We start from the raw sequence: 24004 nt of genomic DNA, 5'->3' as shown, positions 1-24004 counted from the left end.
GAAGCAGTAGGAAGCGACATACAATAATTAGTGTGGCAACCACCGAGAGACAAAATGGAGTTCCCCACAACCTTACACTTTCCAACTGGATGAATGAAACGGTTGAACTCTATTTCCATCTCCCTTCTTATCCTTGTTTTACCACATTCTACAAGTTAAAGAAAAAGCCCAGACCCTTGGTGCAAGCTCTTCTAGCTTACCTTGTGAAGGAGCTCGAAAGAAGTCCAAGACAAGCCACTGCTGCTCCTCCGCATGACGTCAGGCGGCAGCCAATCCGGTCTGTGAAAATGCTCACAATAGGCGAGCAGAAGAATATCATTCCCATGGCCAACGCTCCAACCCAGGCTGCAAAGAGAGAGTGACAGAGTCTTAGGCAATCCCTTGAATGGATGAAAGCCAAAATAGAAGAGCATCTATGCCTCTATATAGCTATGAGATTCCTTTCTAAAAAAGAGTGCAGATTTATACCCAGACTGAAGCAAATGAATAACACATATGCATTATGAAATAGTAGGTACTTAGGAATGCAGGCATTAAGTTAATTGAAACATGTATAATTATCACAGTGTACAGTATCCACAGGTTGTAACACATTGAGGATATTAATACAATTCCATTCCTTTTTCACAGTGAAACCTCAGAAGATGTAAACTGAAGGAAAAATGCATCTGTCCAGTGCAATGAATAAAGGCAGAAATGATTAGTCTAAAAAGATGCCATCCTGCAGAATGTCCAGAACAGCAGCAGGAAAGAAACATGTTGATGTCTAAATAGGATGATAGAAAACTGTCAACTTTGCAGCAGGGGACCAAAAGAAGAGGTCCTCCACTTTTCAACTACCATGAATGCAAAGTGTGAAAATAAACAAAGACAATGCATTGTGGATTGGTTTATTATTAGTGCTTTAAACATGTTTTGTACAAAGTGCTAATGGTAGAGCCTCAAATAAATATACATGACCAATGCAAAATTATATATAATCAATCTTTGCTCCCGAAAATAGTAAATGAATACCTGATGTACCTGGTGTATCAAATGAGGGTCTACTCTCTCTGTCGCTGTCTCTGTCTCTCTATCTCACCCTATCTTTGGCTCACTCCTTGGCCCTCATTACGGGTGGGCCAGCCCGGTAAGAATGCTGGTAAAATGGCCGGTACTACTGGCTCTGCCATTATTACTGGACCGGCTCACTCTGAGTCTGCCAGTAGGGGAGTTCAGGCCCCTACCAGCAGAGAAATCACAGAATCACCGGCACCGTTTAACAACAGCGTTGATCAGAGGTGGGGCCTGTCCTGGCATTTGAAGACATACATTACAATTGAGTGCATAGTACCATCACATTGCATTGTCTATATGGGGTCATTTTGCACAGTTCCATGAATCAGGGTTTATGTCGGCAGTGCAAAGTCATTTTTCAGCAGTGCAAAGTCACTTTGAACCGGGCAAATATTCCCTGAATGGGGCCCAATATGTCCAGGACCAAACTTGTCCTACACACTGGCTTCAAAGAAGCTTCCGTTGACCGGGAGCCCTTTTCACTCTTCCGTCCGTCGCCTCTCTGCTGGGGACTGTGTGCTCGTTCTTCCTTTTTTGAACATGTCGTAGGAACCGGGAACCCTGGTTCGAACCCTCATAAACCAAAGGACTGAAAAGTGGAGTTTCAAGTGCAGAAAAGTCCCCCGAGGTGCCACATCTGCCAGATCCAGCGGAAGGTCGCTGATCGGGAACTTTGGGCTTGCCCTGTCCAAGTCATTCATTGTGGGGCATCCTGGGGAAGAGGGCAGACAATGTGTACTCCTCGCAGAAGGAAGTCCTCTTTAAAGCTCCAGGGAAGGCCTAGCCTTGGCATTCAAGACTTGAAAAGAATTGACGGGAGGGGCGAGATGAGGAAGGCCTGCATCCTGGCTACCTGCCCATGCCAGGCTTTTTTCCATTTGTTTTTTCAGTTTATTTCCCTGTGGGTGCCCTTTTCACTAGGATTTCATCCTTCCACAAATCATAGGGAAATAAGCCATTCCTGAGGGAGAGAACTTCTCAGGAAATGCATGTGTGATAGAAATGAGTAAGAAGGAGGAGCAAAGCACCAATACGTGTGCTTCCCCTAACTCCCTTCCTTGATGGAGTAGTGATCAGGGGCGTTCCTGCGCTTCAGCCATTATATGGGAGCCTCGTGATCCCCTTCATGATAGCTCTGTGAGTTAAGAGCTCACCATGGACATCTCAGAGTAAGCTGCAGGACACGGGTTTAAATGCCATCAGCGACTACCTCAGCCTGTTGATTTGATTTGTTTTTATCACGCACACCTGACGAACTTAATCATACTTGGGCGCCGATGACTCAACAAATAGTAATCAGAAAGAACAGGAGCACCAGAGTTTGAACCATGGGCAATGAGTAGGGTCCAGTGAAACTGAACGCAACCCCTAACAAGTGTCGAAATTAATTTAAATAAGTGGGTCTTTAACACTGTTCGAAAGAGACTCAGTGATTGGACTGATTGAGGGGTAGTCTGTTCCAGATTCCAGGTCCGTAGTCCGCAAAACACTGGTCGGCCCTGGACACACACGAGGATGATGTTACAGTGCTTAAAAGCAGGAGGAAGCCAGAATGAAGCGCTATATATAACAGTGATATTATCCCTATTAAGATAATATTGGGCTATCCAAATAATGTCAATGTTATCCATAAATGGTGTGACAGCTTTGGAGATACGTGATTTGCCATAAATAAAGATCAGATATCATTCTACCACCGTCCAATGGGGGCGACATTGGACTTTTATCGACGGGTGGCCCTTACGTATTGGATTTACTGTTTATGTTCTTAGAAACAGTACATTACATCCTGATGCAAATTGCATTTCCAGGAACATTGAGAAAGGGCACTACTGTCAGAGGAAAAGAGTTATGGCAACCAAAAAAATAAATAAAACAGTTGACACAGACGACTACAAACACAGTGGGCCTCATTCCGACTTTGGAGGTAACCACGCCGCTATTTGCGGCATGGCTGCCTCCAAAATCGTTCCGACTCCGCCCTGGTGAATGGAGTAATTACCGGTCCATTCCAAGGTTGGAGGGACCAGTAATTCCCCATTCACCAGGGCCCTTCCCCATTCCCATTGAGCCCCCATAGGGGGCTCAATGGGAAAGGGGAAGGGCCCTGGTGAATGGGGAATTACCGGCCCCGCCAACCTTGGAATCGGGCGATAATAGCCCCATTCACCAGGGCGGAGTAGGTAAGGATTTGGAGGCAGCCATGGCGCTAATAGCGCCATGGTTACCTCCAACCTCGTAATGAGGGCCATAATCAAGCAATCAGTTATCACAACACTCTAATAAGGAAAGATGACAATGCGGGCATTGATAAAAACATTTTAAAATACATTTAAAGTACATGGCATAATTCACCATTCCCTCAAAACACATACATGTCTTTAACTAGAGATTTTAAATGTGGAAAGGTTCTTTACAAATAAAAAACAATTAAGTCAAAATGGAAAGAATGAAAGAAAAAGAGCTGTAATAACATTTTTAGTTAATATTTTTTAGGCCCTGACTTTAAAAAACAAATCATCCTACTCTATATTACGAAACAAAGAGCAATGTTTATATTAGGCCAGACTATTTCCCAACAGAATTAAAGAAAACGCTTGGTTCCACGGAAAGCATTGTTACAAAAATGAAAATTTAAAACATAAACTGTACATATAAAAGTGGGATTTGGTGAGATTGTGTGATGATGCAAAGCTTTTCTTCATGCTGCTGTTTGTCATGAGCTGTTCTGGCCCCAGTTTCCTTCACCTGAGCCTTCGGCTTTGGACTATCTCTGGCTCCGGTGCTCTTCTGTCTCGCGCAGCACCACCACCTACTCGCCCCTTTTTTCCTTGTCCCCTCTGTGGCTATTTCCTCCTGCTGCTCCAGGAGTACCTGCACCTTCCCTGCCAACACCACGGTCAAGGCAGCCACCCACCTTCTGCAGGTACTCCTCAAGTGTCTCCACCACTACCACAAACTACTCCACATGTGTATCCTCCTCCTCCTCCTCATGCGCTGTCTCCTCATTCTCCATTTCCTGCTCCTCAGCCACTGTCTACTCCCACCTCAGCCATCATCTGCCCCCTACTCAAAGACCACCTCCTTTGTCAGCCATCTCTCGCTTCCTAAACAATTGGCTTTCCCATCTCAACAATCGACTCCCCCTTCCCAACCTTTCGTCACGACCATCACCTGCCCTTCCTCCTCTGGTTCTCTCTCTCTGCCTGCTGGTTAACTCCCTGAACTCTAACAGAGAGGAGGAGAAGTCAAGCTCCTCCTCTTTACCCCCACCACGCCCTTCAATTAAAGGGCCATGCTTTCCTAAGGTCCCCATGAGAAAAACAGGAATGTGCCTAATGGGAGTGAGGTTTCAATGGTAAAACATGAAACAAACAAAGGGATTTTCGCAAGACTCACACAATGGGAACGAGGTGTAAAAACACACACACACTAGGGAAGGTGAATGCACTGGAATACTTCTTGGATTCACAGAGAGAGACTTCTGTACAAATGTTGGAAGGGAAAGTTATTTTTGGTGTAGCACCAAGTCATCAAAGAAAATAATAAAAGGAACTTTGTTATACATTTATTTTTAAAAGGGAGCAAAGGTAAAAAGGGAAGATTAGAGAGAGAGTCTAAAGAATACAGGTGATAAAACGGATCTACGTGATCCGACCGTGGCTGATTTAACTGCGGCCGGAAAGTTCTCATGAGAAATGTGTGAACCACCAAAAGTTTGCACATTTCCCATGCAAACACACGTTGAAACCCCTACATATCCTCACCTCCAACCACACGCACAACACACCCCCACCCATACCCTCAACACACCACCACCCAGGCCCCCAACATACACAAACCCTACTTACCTTTTTCTTCACGCTGAGTCCCTGCAGCGCCAGTTCCCATTCACTTCCGTGAACGGGAACCGGCGCCGGAGGGTCCTTTTCTTTTTTTTTTTTTGTTGGGTGTGCTGCGGGGGTGTAAAGTATAGTGAGCGGGGTTTTGCGGGTGACACCCCAGCAGCCCCTGCAATCTTTTTTTTGTTAATACTTACCTACAAGACTACCACCAAAGGTTTGAACTTTTGGTGTTCGAACCTTTGGTGGTAGCATTTTTAGGACTTTTTGTACATGCAACCATTTGGATATGATAAAATCGTACAATACCGATAAAACAGGGGTCAGGAAACCCTAAGGAACAAAAAAAACCAACTAAAACTCCTTCACAATACCCCAAACTCTCCAAAACTCGCCAATAGCACTCCAAATCTCTTCCAAAACCAACAATTTGGTCAGCCTGTACTGTTCAGGTGGCTGCTAGGGCACCTGCGAGCAGGGCTCGTAGTATGGTGGTACGGAAACAACAGTGTCGGTAGCGATACCGGCGATGTTGTTGCCTTACCGCCATACTCGGATTGAGGCCCAATGTATTTTGTACAATGTTAGCTGGATAACATTAAAAGGAATGTCCGCTATATGCATTTTCCTTTCACACAGAAAATAAAGCAAATAAACTAATGTGCATCATTTTCCCCGGTGGAAACCTTTTTGGATAATACGAAATGGGGTTAAACCGGATTGCACCGGTTCCGGATATCTCAGCAGCACACATGGTGCTACATTCATTTGCTCACTTTCTTTGCATGATAATCTGCCCCTGATATTTGGCATTGAGAAACAGATCTAGGTTTTCCCACCTCTTTATTTCTGAGGCAGCAACAACTATGCAAAAGATTGTGCCATTTTTGCCTGGGCAATTATAAAACAAACTTACACTAAACTACTGTTTTCTGATGATGGCCCTGTGTTAGACTTGGAAGCTGCTCTAGTGCATGCAGGGCCCCCATCATTGCTATTACAGGCACACACTACTGTTAGAAATGCTCTAGGCACAGTCCTGACACTTACTGAAATAACATTAGCACTCTGGCGGGGGAAGCCAGCCAATCAGGTCACTAAGAACGTAGGCTTGAATCGAAAGTCAAAGCCTGTGTTCCATCCCACCTGACGACCGGCTCCCCCCACCACCATCTACCTCCACCCTCCATCCCGTTATTTTTTTTGTCCCCTCGCACCACTCACTTACCTTATTTCTGTGGTGAAGGCACTCCCTGCCGCCGCTACTCATCCCACTCCTGCTTGCCGACATGGAAAGGGAAGCGGGACTCTGTGTGGAGCCCCTCTTTCCTTTCCATGGCGGCCATCGTGGAAAAGTATTTTCCTTCGTTCAACTGGACGCCGCGGATGTCCCGTTGAATGAAGGAAAATATTTTTTTTTAGAACCCCGGCTTACTGCTTTGGCAGCCGGGGTGTTAATGGCCTTCAGCCCCCCTTCGATCGGGCTATTAACTTGGGCTGCCAGGCCGTTACCCCTCATTCCAGCTCTTGGAACGAAGGCTTAATGCTATAATAAGATACCTGAAGAATACGTGCAAAATATTATGTTTCCAACCCAGATTTAAAGATGTATATTTTCACTTCCTAAAGATGCAGGTGCCAGTGATTGCCCACCTTCAAATAGACCACTTGGACACCAAAGCATCCCTCCAACCAGCTACGACTGGCATCCAAACAACAATTTGGCATCTAGCGTCTTTATTCAGAAGTCAGGTAGCTCAGTAGGTTAAGCGCTCTCTCTGCTGACATCTCATTTACCTTTCAGGTCAGAGTATTAGATCCCAAATGTTCTGACTCAGCCTTTCACCATTCTGGGGTTGATAAGTGGAGTTCCATGAAAGGGGCTAAATGCATCAGTTATCAATTACATCGGCCAAAACAGAAGCCATTTTAAGGGAAAGATATGATTTGTCACAGCGATTGCATGTCTAAATAGTGTATTAATGAAGGCCCAGTTGGGCTGCCCTGTTAAGTACTTGCACGTGGCCTGCCCGTAGCTAATTTCATCCATAATGGAAAACCAGATGCACTCACCCGCCAGCTGCCTATTAATCCCTGCGGTTCAATGAACCAGCTGTTCCATCATTTAATTAAGAAATGACAATAAAATGCGGTATGCCAGTCTGTCGCCAGCATTATGACACGTCCGGCCTGCAGCAAGAGCTACTGAGCAGCCTAAATCCTTCCTATTTGCACAAAACAGGTCCTTAGCATATGTCTCCTTGCCACCCTTCCCAGTGCCCCATCTCCCTCACTACCACCCAACACTACTACCCCAAAGCTGCACCCCTCTCTCTGCCCCTGCAGCCTCTTTGCCTGGCTAAGATGTTTGCAGGCATCTGTGGGAAGTGCAGAGCCAGGTGGGAATCAACAGTGTCCTCTACAAAGAGGATGCATCCAGGGGGTTACACGTAGGGTCCTGGGGGTAACAGAGGAGCTGGGATGAGTAGCGGGAGCAAGGGCAGGAGGGAGCGATGGAGGGCGAGAAGTGGGGTTGAGTGGATCTATCAGCGATTGGCCAGTTTTCATGATCATTCACAACCTGAGATCCACAGTCGCTGCTTACTGTTGGCAATGGCCCATCCATGATGGATCATGAAACTTAAATAGCGCCCTTTATGTTAACTGTCTTTTATACTGCGCACATCACCCCCGTAGTGGTCTTATAGCACCAAAACCTTGTCCGTTTGGGCAAACAGTCACTCGCACCCAGGCTGTAAGCCAAGCCATGGTCGGTAGAGTCAAAAAGAAACCGGGAGAAGGTTAGCGGGAAATATTAAAGAGGAAGAAAGTGGCAGAACAAAACAGACATGTATGGGTCACAATGTTTGGTGATATGGGTAGAGGTCAAGAAAAGAAACAAGAACTTGCCATGTCGGACAGGGTCCCAAGGCTCCTGTCCTCCACCGTTCAAAGAGGCAACTGTTTCAAACTCCTTTTATTACGATAAACTTTGTTTTTGTGCGGGTCACCAACCCAAATGGCCAGTACATTTTCATCACCATAAAAATTGCAGACTATCTAGACAGCCCGGCCAGTAAAAGCTCAGCTGTGAGATAGGCCTGCAACCTTCACTCACAGGTTCGAATCCCGGCGCGGCCGACTGCGACCTTGACCCTTCCAAGCTTGATAACTTGAGTGCTGTTAAACTGGGTAATAACAACATCTATTGGTAGAGCGTTCAGACGGTGACGGAAACGGTCACATAACGCCCTGGATATTGAGATGGTATTGTGTGACGGAGCACTTAAGTAGCACATTTTGCAGCAGAAGATTCATTTGAGACATTTTTCACGAAGGATTGGAAAACGTATTCCTTGAAAATATTTTCAACAACTGTATCAAAAGAGCGTTTCACAAGCATGACGGTTGCCATGAGGTGGGCTTCTGAGATAATTTGACATAATTAAAATGAAAGCATTCTTTCAGACCGCGCTAGTTGGAATCCTCAGACGTTCCTTCAAATCGTTGGACAGCCCGATCGCAAGTCGCGTTGGATCCAATGCATTCCTCCGGAAAAAAGAGATCATTTTGAAACGTGAGTGGCCAACTTTGAGATATGCATTTCCCACCGGTGGCATCACATTGGCACCACCAGGACTTTCGGGTACTGGGTAGAAACACTAAATCTGCCCTGCCTAAGCCTGTTCTTGTTCCCAGTGGAAATCAAGGCCATCAGATGCAATCCACTCTTGAAATATAACTGTTGCAAAGTGACTTCCAGGCTTACTTGGATTACTTGTTAGGTTTATTACAGGAACTTAAGACACAGTTACATAAGGATAAGTACATGAGAGCATGGACTATAATCAGCACTGGCCCCATCACCCAGGCAGGGGAGCTCTGACTGCCTCAGTATGGAACCCTTGGATCAACATTCCATCATTCACACAGCAACACTCCATGTGACATCACAGACTCACATCATCACACAGACAGCCACTACATAACAATAACACACCTCAGAAATGCTACTGTTGAGTAGCTCCACCAAGATTTATACTGCTCTGTCTTTCATGCTTTTGCCTCAGCTCTCTGTATGTGCCCTGATGCCTGTGGGCCGTGGTGTGTAATAATAAATACATAAATGATCCAAATAAATAAAATGCTAGTGTTACATGGACAAGGAGATGTGATGCAAGTAGTCATTGCTCACATCTGTATTCATGCCTGGAGCGAATGCCCACATCAAGATTAATATCATAATGTGGTTGTGTGTTGCGATAGATTCCTCTTAAAAATGGATCCCATCAGGATAAATGCCGGCATACATTGCCCACATCAAAACTAATACCAATTCCTTTGTAAGAATTGGGGTTTCACCCTAAGTAACCCAAGGTAATCCAGACGTGGACCCCTTGCTCACTGTGCCTTAGAGAAGCACAGCTTCACTTCACTGATGAGGCCCGACAAGGCCGAAACACGTGTCTGGGGTTGCTGATGGTGCTCTTGTTCAGAGGAGACTTGCCTAGAATTTCGGTGCTGGACTGCCCAAGTGGGTGGGACCAGACTGATATGCAAATGGATATTTCTTCTCTGTGAAGGGTGCACTAAGCGAAAACGTAGTTGCAGACCTTCAAAAGTGGAAGAAATTCCAATAGAACAGGTTATTTGAACCATGTTCGTTCTCCGAAGAGGGGCTCCCACACTTTTGTTTAAATTGTTTTCATCAGTGCTGATGCCAGTAACTATAGCCCACATCTAGATGGATGTCAATGTTCTTTGCTTATATTGAGATTGCTGTCCTCTCCAGGATGGATGCCAGTAGGCATTGCTCATACTAGAATGCATGCCAATTTCAATTGTCCCCATGCGGAAAGATTCACATATTCAGTGCCTGTCCTAGGATTGACGCAAGCAATATTTCTCCTTGGTAGGACTGGAACCAGTATAACCACTGTAGCTCTCATGCTGGAGGCCTGTATTCATTGTGTATATCAGAATTAAGGCCAGGATCCATTGCCCAGACCTGGCCTTTACATGCAGGTAGTCCTACATTAGGACTGGTGCTGGTATGCATTGGTCGATTGAAGCCAGTATACATTTGCCATACCAGGATTGACTCCTCTTTCAGGACAGATTCCATTATTCATTTCCCCTTTGAGGATTATCATGTTTTAATACTGCCAGCACAATTTGTATTGCCCCATCTGGAACTACTACAATGATGATAAGCTCTCCTAAAACAGATGCTGCTAATTGCCCCCTTTGGGACTAATGAGAGCATTAACTTTCCAGATCAAGACAAGTGGCAGTATTAATTTCCCGCTTCCAGCCCTGCTCAGCTCCCCCTGAAGAAAACCACTTGAGGGGTGAGATCCCCCTCCCACCCACCATGTCTTTGCTCTGCAACAGTTCAGGAGGCAACCATTGGCACCTGCCTACTGAAGCAGGGAAGAGCAACAGGGAAGAGCAACATTGGACGGGCTATGTCCTGGTCAGCTGTATGTGACTATTATTCTCCACTTACATAATTGCATCAAACTCATAGCGGGAGCAAAAGTGATATCAAACGCCCGCTGACCACCTGATGACATAACAGAAGGAAGCATAGCGGATGGATAGCTCAGGGGCGAGGTGTTTGTCTTGGAAGCATAACAACATGGCGCAACACAGGTTTGAATGCCGATCCTGCGCTTAGAAACCACTCGCTAGTATTAAGCAAATTATAAATGAATAATAAAATAAAAATAATAAAGCACCAAATGACTGTTGACTCTGGTCATATGACAAGAAGGGACACCACCCAGCCTTGACCAAAGCTCATGATGTGGAAATACCTTGTAATACTTGTAGATGTTGGAAATCAGGGGAGGGAGTCAGGGATTACATTTGCAACCTTGGGTGAATCATAAATGGCAATGCTGTTGCTGTTTATTGTTGCTAAAAGAGTTATGCCACAGAATGCTCACAAGGTTTGCTACCCCTGGCATGATGGTGTACCGGGGTACCAGCAGTCCTAATCATATGTGTACCAGAATAATGTGTCAGTAAAACATTCCACAGGCTTTACCAGGGGCAAACGGACTGGCAGTCCGAGTTAATGATCGAGCAAAGCAGGGTGGTTAATAAGTGCACCGGGATGTTTACACGTGGTATAGCCCATAAAACGCGTTAGTAATGCTATTAGCTCCCCGGGTACCAAAGCGGTAACCCGGGGTGTTAAAAAAAAGCATTTTCAGTCATTGAACAGGAGGCCGCGTATCTCCCGATCAATGAATGAAAATACTTTTCTAAGATGGCCGCCATGGTTGTAGAAGGTCGGGCTCCTTAAGGAGTCCCTCTTCTATCTCATGGCGGCTAGAAAAGCAAAGCAGCAGCAGTGGAGGTGGGTGCACCATCACAACCAACTGTTAAGTGGGGTTGCGGAAGGGGGTTGTGATTTATTTTAAAAAATATTTAAATAAGGGAACGAAGGGTGGGGGTAAGATGGCAGGCTGGCGAGTGGGCCATCAGGTGGCCTGAAATGTGGGCTAGATCTGGAGTATCTGCCAGTGTTTCAAGCCTCCTGATTGGCTGGCTCCCACGTGCCGGGTGCTAATTTCAGGTAATGACTCATCTGAAAGCTTGGGTTCTCAGGCACATAGGGGTCGCGACCCCTGGCAATTCCATAATGACGTCTATAGTCGCTCATTGATATGCTCTTGACCATGTCAGTGCAGGGAGCTGGAGACAGGGATGAGGCGGTGAATCCAACTCTGCGGTAGCCATGGGCAGCGTAACAAAAGGGGACCTGTACAGGATTTTCACTAAAATGTAGTGTAGAGCTATTGTTGCTAAAAGAGTGTGCAATCCTACCTAACTCCCACCCGTTAACAACTAACTTATTCCTTCTCCACGTCCCCACTTCCTGCTGCCTGTCTGCATTCTCTTCGACCATCCTAGTGCAAGAGTGCACAGTTTAAGAAAAGTCACCTGGTTTGGCGTCATCAGGATAAAACTGTCAGAACCGATGGGCGTAGCCAGCCAATTTATGTAGGTCCATAACTTTACTGCACACCCTCATTACACCTCCGGCACGTGTTACAGGTGACATGCACATACAGAGCTTTGCTTCTTGTCTCTTCAGAGAAAGGAACATGAACTTAAAGGCCCACAGGCCCCGGGATTCTTGAGCCCCGTAAATCAAGCTGCATAAAGCTGTTGCGGCGCAGTCTTCTCACCAACTGCTTGACATTAGGACATTTACATCAATCGTATTTCATGTATTACACAAAACTTTTGTGTGATTTTCACGTTCCATCACAATTTTAAGAGTTCATTCAAATACTCAAGCCCCGCCATCGGCCAGCTGTCTAAGCACTCTAGAAAGAGCGCCACTAAATGTTCACTTACAGGAGGGAGCTGTCAGCGAAGCATTGGTCATAAATTTCTCACAGCCTATTCTTTATCCGGGGGAGCGAGGACACAATGAAAACTGAGTATGATCTTTTTTAAGTGCCGGGTAGCTCAGGAATTGATGAGAACAGTAGATCCAAATGGAGAACCTGTTCCCTAATCATCAGTGACACCCACACACCTGCTTGAGCTCTCCAACAACAGGACTGATAGTTCCATGAACTTCTTGCGGCCCCATGGTTCCTTGCAAGAGGTTTCTCCTGCTTGGCCCTTCACTTGAATCCAGAGCTGGGCCTAAAGTATTGGCGACTACGGGTCTAATTAGATGATCTCTTTTTTATTTGAAAATGAAATGTTCTTGTATTAATTCATTTTTCACATTCTACAAGTAGTTTATTGCAAAGATGCAAGGTTATTGGTCTTTGAGATCTTGGAGATAGAAAGAAAGGCTAGACCTTGTGACTGCTGCAATAGTTCTAGTCACTTGGTAAATCCATCTTGCATATTCGAATAAACCATTTTCTTGCATACCGATTTAATAAGCCTTATAAGACACGCTTTCCAAATACACACCCAACCATGTATATGCTAATATTTTTTAATTATTTAAAGCCAAATGAGGTACTTGCTGCATGTAGCAGCATTAACAGAAACCTCTGCCTGCACAGAATCTGAAAAGATGGTGTCTCGACAGAAACTTTCAAACATTTCTATTTTCAAGGTACAGCATTAGAACAACTCATGATATCACACTTTGGTCACTTTCTTCATGACATTTACCCAACACACTCTGATCATTTTTAGTTATGAATATTCAGTAAGAAACAGCGAGCAAGGCATTCTCTGCTGTCACGGTTGCATTGGTAATGGAGAATAGCTCAGGTAGGCAGCCCAGCATGCAGAATGTGGAGTTCTATCCGAGCTGAAGCAATGATTTCAGCTGTTGGTGTGGCCAGCTCCGGCATTTCCTCAATGTAGCCAATTTGTGCAATGCATCTCTGTATGACCAGCTGGTTTATGTTGCCTATGGGCTGGTAATCGCTGATAACATGTATCATACCAAGGGTGAGGTTATGAGTGGGAGTATGGGACCTTCATATCTTAGCAATCCTGTGGGGGATGTAACCACTCAGCCACTCCTGCTCCACAATCTCCAAGAGGTCAAATCACCTGTGCACTTAGCCATCAATACCTTGCATGCACAAAGTGGCCTAATGAAAAACAACGTAATCCTCCGTGATTAGTCTGTAGTCCTGTTGACTGGTAGACAGGGATGTCACCAAGAAGAATGGAAGCCCATCTAATCAGAACGTTAGCCAATGGGCAACATGCCGATAGGTAATTGGGGTGCTCCGGCCATCCAAAGGGCTAGAACAGCCTGGAATGTTTGACTCAAGGGGCTGGATGCTTATACTACCCTCAGCCAGTGGACGACAGGCTCCAAGTGATATATAGGAAGGATCCCCTGGTCACCTGCTCTTGGTCTCCGTCCTACGACAGGGGGCAGTCACAGGGACATTTTCAACAGATCTCTCTCTCAATGAGGGAGCCTAAAGCTCACACCAGCCAGACCCACAGTCCCCAAGAAGAAAATCAAATGCACTGCTGCAGTGAGAAGCAGCGTGGTAAGTAGAATACTCCAATGTAATCAGTCTAATCAATTCACTCAAATTGAAGTTTCCAAGGAGTAGGAGGAAATAAAAATGTTGATCCTCTTGGCAGGAAAGCATGCTAGAACTCGCTCACACCTTAAAGTGAAAAGCTTAACCGGGTCCAACTGAGCCCAATGCTGGCAGTTCAAACTAGTTAATCAGCTAATCAGCAGTACATGCAGATTAATGTGCTTGGAGGAGTTACTATGAAAAGCAATCCCTGATGGAGCATCATTTGAAGAGCACAAACCTGGATACAGGTCTCTGTAGCATGAAGGCAAAGCCGATCCCTTTCGGATGAAATATCTCCATTTGCCACTGCTACCAACTGACTACACCTGCCTCGGCTCCCACGACAGACCCATCACATTCTAAATAGGCCAACTCACTATGCCACTCGGCTCTTGTACTAATACTACAATCTCCAAATTTAATGTAAATGCCCCCAAGCAATTTACATAGTAGATCTAGAACACTTAACATGAGCAAACAATTACACGGGAAATTTCAACCTCAAATTTGACAACAGAACTTGTCTTCATGCACCTTAACCTACAATGCAATCCTTTAGGAATTGTACGGTCGGACCGAAAACAAAAGGTCCGACCGTACAAAAAGTCTGAAAAATGCTACCACGAAAGGTTCGAACACCAAATGTTTGAACCTTTGGTGGTAGCATTGTAGGTAAGTATAAAAAGAAATGACTGCGGGGGCTGCAGGGGTGTCCCCCGCAACATCCCGCTCACTATACTGTTTGATATAGTGAGCGGTGTGTTGCGGGGACACCCCCACAGCACATCCGAAAAAATAAAACAGGGGCTGCGGGAATGTCCCCTGCAACACCCCGATCACTATACTGTGTGGTATAGTGAGTGGGGTGTTGCGGCAGACACCCCCTCAGCACACCTGAAAAAAAAAAAAAAGAAAAAGAAAAGGATCCTGCAGCACCTTTTTTTTTGGTTCAATTTTATTTTTTGGTAGACCATGTCGGGATTTAGCAAAAAACTGCTCTTATTCGTCCCTGCATTCTCCAAAATCAAGTCACAGTCCTAACTAAAATCCTCTCATGGACCAAAGGAGCCTGCTTCAAGAGCTGCCTTTAATTCCCCGAAAAGAGAGCCAGGGCGGCAGGGGGCAAAATCTTACCAGTGGTAGTCTGTGATCTACAAGTGCCAAATAACACAAAACATTAAGTGGTTGTTGATGTCCTTCAACCCAATTCCGTCAATAGCATATCACGCGTGCGTGCACACAGTTAGACACACTGCTATTAACGCAAGGCATCTATCAACGTGCCATCAGATATGGCAATGCATCCTGGGATGTTTGCATCGTTGGCATAATTTGCATAATCAGTTTCCTGCTCCTGGATAGGTTGCTCTGATTTGGTTCTTACACTTGGTACGTCAATGGTCTCGCTTTCTTTGCTCCTAAACTTTTCAGGCGGTAACTGGATTTGCCTTCTACCTTTGAAGTGGTTGGGCAAGTATTGGGGTGAGGTTCAACCGTCCCAAAAATTACTAAATTGATTGACAGTTAAAATGCGGACCACAACACCACACCTGACCAAGGGACTATAATCAGGGCTGGAGTCGGAACCAGATGTGGCCCTGCAAATGTGTTTTGAAGTGTCTTCAATTTACACCGTGCGAGTAAGACCTAACCTCACAACACAGAGCCTGGGGGTTCTCGCCCCACAAAAATGTGCTATCATTTCTCCCTATGTAGGCATTAAAAAGGTGTTAAAAAGTAGCTAAAGTAACAAAAATAGGGGGAGTTGTTCAAACAATTCATCTGAAGGGGACGCAGTTTGTTGGGAAAGTTGGTCTTGTGCCCGACACAACTATGGACTGGTGGACACGCTTCCGGTGCAACATTTAAATGATACATCAAACTCCAAGTGGCCCTGTGTAAATTTACGCTATTGTAAGTTTTTTACCCTCTCCAGAGGGTGTAATGAACGTGTTTGCTAAGCTTTACTATTTGACGGGGGGTTGGTTTGGGAAATGGAGGGGTTGGGCAGGGGCTAAATTGACTTGTCGACAGGGGAGTCGGGAAAGCCACTAGACAGAGAGACTTTTTGACAGGATGTTGGTCCATAAGCTTTACAGTTGTCTGGGGCAAACCTGTGTTATTGACCAAGAGCATTTTGGCCTGTGCATGGATTATTCTCCCGCATTGTATTGTACCTCCTGTCGTGTTCATATTTTGTTATCAATAAAAAGATTTAAATCAAAACTCAAATTTATTTACAAAAAGAGTGGGTGACCGGCACTCCCTCCCCTCCCACTTCTTGTTTGCACTTGCACGACCCGAATGTCACAAGGCCTAGTAGGACTGTTATTGTTATCTTTCTCCCTTGCCCCTCTACCCTTTTTTTTGTCTTGTGATGCCATGAAACACCATTTCTTGTATAGCCGCCTTACAAATATATAAAATGATAAAACATTCATTAAGATTGAGGAAATACATACAGGAATGTGTATAGCACAATCTTTGCTTCAAAGGGATGGGAGAAATCAGGAGAGATGGCAGGAAAGGGAGAGAGGGAAAGAGGATCAGAAAACCAGGGCACTCACACAAAAGAGGCTTATGGGGTAGAGGCTCACCGGGAAATCTCCAGAGTCCACCGTGGAGTAGAAAAACTATTTTCATGTCAGGCAAAATGCCTACTTACTTATAGAATGTGCACTTTGCGCCTGGAAGCCTATTCTAATATTATGCATGACAAGATAACTAAACGTTAGCCCATAGACACATAGCGGCCGCGTTTCCAAGTTCGTGCAGAATCTTAGAGCCAGTCCTTTGTTTTTTTCTCACACTGCATGCTGGGATGTGTAGGCCCACCCGTGCAATGGGAAAAAGAAAACTACAAGTTCCAGCATGAAAAGGGACGCAAAAAGCAGGACTGGCTCGAGGCGTCATGCATGGAACTGGGAAACTTGGCAGGGAGTTAGACATGCCTGTCATGTTATCCGAACACATGATAAATTAGCGCTACAGCGGAGTAAGTCAGATTTTGATCACACTGAGCAGTGTCTTGTGCCTGTAGGGGCTGAACATCTGGGTTATCAAGGGAAAAGGAACGATAAAAAAAAATCTAAGTGATAAACGATTTAGTACATCGAGGAATGGAGAGCCAGAGCCACGGGCTATAGCTTGACTGGTCGCTGGATCGTAACTACTTCGCGACTTGCCACGTACATTGCTCTAGCAATGCACAAAAAGACAAAATCGACTTTACAGCAATGAAATGCAATGAAGCAAAATGATGTTGCTTCAAAGCTTCCCTAAGGGCCCGCCAGATTCATGGAATATTTGCCCGGTTCAAAATGAATTTGCACTAATGAAAAGTGACTTTGCCCTGCCGACACAAACCCTGATTCATGGAACCGTGCACAGTGTATTTTTGCAGTGCAAAGTCCGCACAGAGTAATTTTTGCAGTACAAAATGACTTTGGCCGCACTTTGCACGGCAAACCCTGATTCATGGAACCATGCAAAGTCACTTTTCAGCAGTGCAAATTCACTTTGAACTGGGCAAATATTCCATGAATCGGGCCTTAAGACTCTGGCCAGAGTAAAACAAATATGGTAACATTTATTTTGCTCTGTTTTTCCTGTTAATTTAATAAGGAAGATATAATTTGCCTCTTTTCAAGTTTAAACGATGTGACTAAGGTTGTGGCCAAAGTAATTTCCTACTTGCTAAGAAGCAAATAAAGTGCAAAGCCCCGTTTGGGTCAAGTAACATAGAGCGGGGCACTGTCTTCCATCTGCACTCCATATTACAGCAGCAGCAAAGCATTAGCAAAACCAATGTGCTCAGGCTATGCCCCAGTGCAGGTTGTATGCATTATGCCACGTTCATGTGCTGATCTAAGAGAGTTGTACACGAAAAGAAGCAGTGGAACGATGTCCCCTACTGGCCTGCCCCCACTCCTCACAAACCCCATCGCCACACCCCCTCACACACAATGCAAACCCCCAAACACACGCACCCGTTTAAGGAAACGTTCAGCGCAGTGCAATAAAAGTGCAAGTTTCAACTACTTCCTACTAAAAATTAAAGCATTCCGGAATGGTTTCTTTTTTAAAATAAAAGTATAGGAACAGTAAAACTTAATAGAAAACAGTAGAGGGGCACCAGTCCCAACCACTCCTGTCTACTTCGACTGTTGGTTGTAAGCCAGCGCTTAGAAGTGTGGCCGGGAAAGTGTTTTTGTTGGAGTGTGGCGTATGTCGAGCGAGGGGGCCAAGGATGCATTCCAATCGTGGTGGTAGGTTCCGGTCGCTGCATCCAAGGCACGCCAGTATTGGTGACACTGGTGCTAGGCGCCTCACTGGAGTGAAAAACACCAGTTATCGCAGCGCTTAGAACTGGGAGGTCTCCACCACAGAAGGGCACCCAATTGTTTTCGAAGTCTATCTTAAGGATCGAGAGGGGTGGGGGGCTGCCTGACTGTCAGGCATGAGTCCGGGGGAATTTCCAATACCGCAGTAGTGATGTGTGCATGCATGCATGGCATGTGTCCGGGCTTTATAATTCGCGCGTATTGCCTGTGGGCATCGAGGTGGTGCTCAGCAGGTCACTCATTAATTAATTCATTAATTCATTCATTCATTCATTCATTCATTCATTCATTAAGTGACGACGATTTAGCCTTAGAGGGGGTGGTAGTGCACTACACCTGGACAAGAAAAGAACCTGCCATCAACTTTTACCTTTCTGAACCTGACAGACCATTGGGCATCATTAAGAGTGCAGCAGTGCGGCAAAATGTGGAAGTTACTTGGCGGTAATTCTGTAAGCACCATGTTCCCACCACATTATCTCAATGAGTTTTGGCAGTAAGGTAGAGGATTTTTCTCCAGCAAAAACCTGGAGGTAAATCATCCACCTTACCACCATGAGTCTTTGTAATTACCGCCCATGGTAATTCCCACATATTCTCCATGGAGTCCTATAGAGTCTGAAAATGGGCACTGAACAGCACTTTTCCACCTCTGATAAGCTCATGGTAAGTCCATAGGACCGAGTGGCGGTAACGGGAATCGATTGTGGCAGTGAAGCTTCAGATTTGCCACCAATTTGCCACAGAACATGTGTGATGAGGGCCCTTGTCTATATCCATAGATGGCCTTTTGATCCGCGTCACCTCTTGGCTGCGTGTTATTGGATGCCACATCCCTTTTTGCAGTGGGCGCGGTGCCAAGTGGCATTGCTGAAGTTGCCGCATTATAAATCACCAACAACCAAACAAGTAAAAAAATGAGCCCAAGGATAGAGTCTTGGAGAGCACCCTCGTTCTCACTGCCAATCAATGCAGGGCGGCCTGATATAACCAAATAATTTTAAGGCTTGTGCCGAATTCTGGACCCTGAGTGTCATGACCCGGGATGTCATGAGTGATGTCCGGATGTTCGTCGATCATGGTGCGGGTCGTGTGTGCCTGCTGGCTATGCAGGCTGGGGCGGAATAGGTCAGAAATTGAAAATGAAAGCCAAGGGCCAGTTAAATACCTTTTTCTGTACTATTTCTTTTGTTTTTCATAACTCTGTTTATTAACATTTCTGTGAATAAACAACAAAACAAGATAATGCAGCACCAACATACACATTGTCCCGGGAGGATAGCTCACCAACAACGTGCTCACCTTGGAAGCAAGTGGACATAAAGCAACACAGGTTCGATCCCCGGGTCAACGCTTAGAAACCTCTGGGTATTTAAGCGTGTTATAAATACGCAACTAAGACAAAAAAAAAAACTATTACGCAACAAATAAACGAATAATTCCTGTAACAGCGCCTCGATGGCTGTGTGAGCGCTTTAAAAATGCAAAAATAATACAAATTGTGGTCTGTTTTATCCCCCCTTCTTGTAACAGACCCAAACCGTCCCCTCCCATCCACAGGGTCGTATTCCAGGCAGTTTGTGTCCGCCCCGACTCACAGGGTTGCGCTCTCTGCGTCATCCCAGAATTCCCTTCTACTTCCCCCATATTGTCCGATGTTTCCCGGGCAACCCTCTGTTTCGCTATATTATTTCTTCCATGCTGCCACAATGCTCCATGCCTATTTCCCAGTTGCCTATCTTGGTCATTTCCATAGGTACCCCCTTTATCGCTAGGTCTCTCTTAACCACCATTGCCGTGATGGAAATCAAACTCTCCATTGGTATGCAAGAGTAGCATTTTGGGATCCTTAGGGATTGTTTTGCCTAGTACTGTGGACAGTTTTCCGTGACCAATCGGCACTCCCAAAGCAGGTGGTAGAAGGTATCTCCCTCGCACCCTCACAGCTCCCCCATTCTGTATAGCCTGTCCCTCGAGTAGTACAGCCTGTGGAGTATCTTGTACTGTATTAACCTCAATACCTTTTGTAATTCCAGTTTTTACTATAATGGTAAAATTGGCACAAATGCATGACTTGTGTCGCAGGCGGGGACAGTTTGTGAGAATGCAACATTTTACATGTTGTGCTGCAATCCCAAATGAAACCGAATGCATATCTTAAAGTAGAATTCCTTCCTCTGGGAGTTAAATCTCTTCTGATTCGCCCAACTCAGAGGCGCTTCTCTTCCGGGCTCTCAGTTGCAGAGAGACAGGGGGAGAGTAGGTACTGCATGCATATAATACAGAGGCCCGTTCCTTCTCTATTGCAGGTATATTGACCAGGGCTGGACTGGGAACTAAAAGAGGCCCTGGAAATAATTACTGGGGACCAAAAGAGGCCCTGGAAATAAAGTTCAAAGTGGCCCCATATGACACATTTTCAGCAAGCCAAATGCTTTTCCTATGAGAAAATTTGGAAATACCACAGAAAAGAGGCCCAGGGTGCAGAGGCCCACCGGGAAATCTCCAGAGTACCCTAAAGGCCAGTCCACCCCTGATATTGACTCTCCTTTACAAATTCTGTATAATTTGCCTTCAGTCCGCCGCCCACATTTTCTGCAACACGGGTTGACATCTTGTCGTTGGCATTCCAGCTCACAAATCATACATTTGTGCCAATTCAACCTATATAGAAACTTGTCTAATGCCCCAAAAATGCACTAGGAAATTGTATTTTTTTTGTTAGCAATAAGGGACAGTGCTTCCACTAGAATGGGTTTACAATCACAAAGCATATAGAACACAGGTTAGTTGGGTGCCTTGCAGTAATGTGATATGTCAAGAGGTCAAGGAGTGGTCATTCTGGCCAGACATTCGATCAGGATATAATGGCAAGACATTACTTGGTGGTCAACAGGTTTAGATCTCCGACCGCTGGGCTCCTCCTTAAAACTCCTATCCCTGCCTTGTGTCTGCTTATTTGAGATTCCGAAGTTACTTTCTAGTTTTAAGGACATTCTGCTGAATTTTTTTATCCGCATGCTTCGAATCAAAAAGGATCAAAGGCTAAATGACGTCACATATTGTGATTTTGATTGGGGCCAATGTAATTTCTAGTACATTTATCTGATCGACAGTGAGCATTATTTATGAATTCTGGGGCCCAGAAAAATGACTCTGGCTTTGCCAGCTCTTGGCAGCAGCCATCTCTATCTCATCCAGTCTTGAGTGCAGAAACACAGGGCGGTGAACAGAGTATATGGCCTGGGATGGCAAACACGTCAATCCTGTCACTTGCATAGAAATGACATTGAAGCTCACAAATTGTGTAGAGCCTAGAGATCATAAGGCATGTAGATGCCAAGCAGTCAGCGGTGCGGTGAGTGCTGAGGACAGAAAAGAAAAAGAAAGGCAAACAAAACAGTCTACCTTCCCCATGGAGCAGGGACACTTAGGGGATGGTGTAATAATAGAAAGTCTGTGACTCACTCGGGTAGAAGAAGGTTCCTTTTAGGTAGGTCTTAATCCATAGGTGACAAGTAAAGGGGAAGGATAAGACCCACCGGTCCCCACCACCCAGGTAGCTCTCTCCAGCTGTAGCTCCTCGAAGCTCTTGGAAGGAACCTTCCATAAGATGCATGTATTCCATCACTCACGCATGACATCAAAGCAACAGGGCTAGCACACACAATGAGAAGGGAAGAGATCTAAGACACCATAGGTGGCTACATGAAACATGAGGCTATGCAGGATTTTAATTGGTTGTGACATGCCTTAGAGCAGCCAAGACCGTTTCCGTATAAGAAACCGAATGCAATTAGGCCGAATCCCACGTTTAAAAAAACAAAAAACATTCGAAATATACAATGCGCCCCATTACAAGTATGGCGCTAAGGCAACAACGGTGCCAGTAGCGCAACCGGCACCGTTGCTACCGTACCGGCATACTACGCGTTCTGCTCGTGGGTGGCTTTGCAGCCACCAGGTGTGACCTGGTGGCCGTACCGGCACCCGCGAGCAGAACAGGACTGTAGCACCGGTACCGTTATTAACGGTACCGGTGCTACCACCTTCCCCATACCCATTGAGCCCTATGGGGCTCAATGGGAATGGGGAAGATTTTTTTCCGGCTCCCAGAAAATGGCAATTACCGGGTCTGGCAAGGTCTTAATGACCCAGTAATTGCCCTTTTCTGGACGCCGGAAAAAAATTGAATACCAGCGGCAGCCGTGCCTGTACTACAGGCATAGTTGCCGCCAGCCTCGTAATGAGTCCCACTGTTTTTGAATATTCACCTGCTCTTCTATTGCAAGATAATGCATGCTTAGATTGTGTATGTTTCTCTTCTGCGCTTATACTCTTAGAGGACATTTGCATATCGAAACACTTTAACAGATTGGCAGACAAATGGGGAAAAAACAAAGCCGTAAAACCACACTGCATATAAGGGCCAAGAAAAAAAAAAAAAAAAAACGTTACCAGCACAACTATAGAGCTATTTTGCATCCCATGTACTCCCCCGCTAAGGACATCTTGAGTGGGTGACTTGTGGGGGGCAACACAAAAATGTTTTTTTTTGTAAATGAAGCTTGACCTAAAATAACCATTCCTTCAGTACATTCTTTTATCCACACTTCCAAATGTAATGCTATTTTTCATCCCCCATATCCTGCCCGGTTACTTGCAGAGGCAATGCAAAAAAGTGCTTTTACAAAAGCAGCTGGATGCCAAATAATCAGTCTATCAATCAAGTTTCCCCTGAAGAAGGATCAGCCATTCAAGGGCCTGTAGAACTGAAACACGTCACATGTCGAGAATATGGGCCTCATTACATGGTAGGCGGAGAACCATGGCGCTATTAGCGCCATGGTTCATGCTGGTAAAATACCGGCACCGCCTTGGTGGAAAGGGGAATAACCGCCCCATTCCAAGGTTGGTGGGGCGGTAATTCCCCCTTCCACCATTGCCCTTCCCCATTCCCATTTTTGCCCCATAGGGCTCTATGGGAATGGGGAAGGTGCTAATTACGGTACCGCAAATTGCGGTACCGTAATTAGCTCCACTGGTCCCTTTGCGGGTTGGTTTTTAACGCCTGCAAAAAGCAGGCGTTAAATTCCCCAACCCGCAAAGGGATCTCGTAGTACGGCGGTAAGGATTTACCGGTACTGGTAAAATACCGGTACCGGTAAACCCTTACCGCCTACCGTGTAATGAGGCCCTATGTGTTTTTATGAGTTGTTTAATTTTTGATGTTGTAATGTATTGTCATTCCGTGTCTAATGTTGGAGGTTTTATGAAAGAACAGTGATCTCTATGTATTAGACATAACCAACTTATGTGTGAGTCTAGGGTCTTGAAAACATTCATATATTTTTAGATATGTATGAGTATTAATAAATTATATTTTTTTGATACGTTTTATGTTATATTGTAGTATATCCTCTATTTCAAGATATAAGTACTGGATCATCACTTAGAGAGGTTTATTTGTTCTAAGAGAATGCCAGGATCTGTTCAAACATTTTTCACCTATCTCTTTTAGATTTGACATAAATGCATTACCCCTGATGGTAGAGATAGGAGATTTTTTGAAAATAGGGGAATTTCTTTGAACCTATTGAAAATCACTATCAATCTTACAGCACATATTTTTGTAAATACCTATTTGACTCCCTGTTGACCTCTGCCCACGCTAGGTTTGCTCTGACATGCATATGCCTTCTACGATAATTGTTGTTTCTAT

General features: G+C 45.2%; 1 protein-coding gene across 1 annotated transcript in view; it reads right to left on the bottom strand.

Moving 5' to 3' along the window:
• Positions 1-24004, bottom strand: part of SLC16A2 (solute carrier family 16 member 2) — an 803764-nt gene that overhangs the window by 297625 nt on the left and 482135 nt on the right. The window contains exon 2 of the mRNA XM_069612570.1: positions 201-345. Coding sequence (XP_069468671.1) covers positions 201-345 — 145 coding nt within the window. The remainder of the gene's footprint in view (positions 1-200; positions 346-24004) is intronic.

Source organism: Ambystoma mexicanum, chromosome 5p, assembly GCF_040938575.1.
Source record: "Ambystoma mexicanum isolate Mex_15411 chromosome 5p, UKY_AmexF1_1, whole genome shotgun sequence".
Taxonomy (NCBI): Eukaryota; Metazoa; Chordata; class Amphibia; order Caudata; family Ambystomatidae; genus Ambystoma; species Ambystoma mexicanum.
The sequence above is the reverse complement of the archived record's forward strand: the minus strand, read 5'-3'. Positions and strand labels throughout refer to the sequence as shown.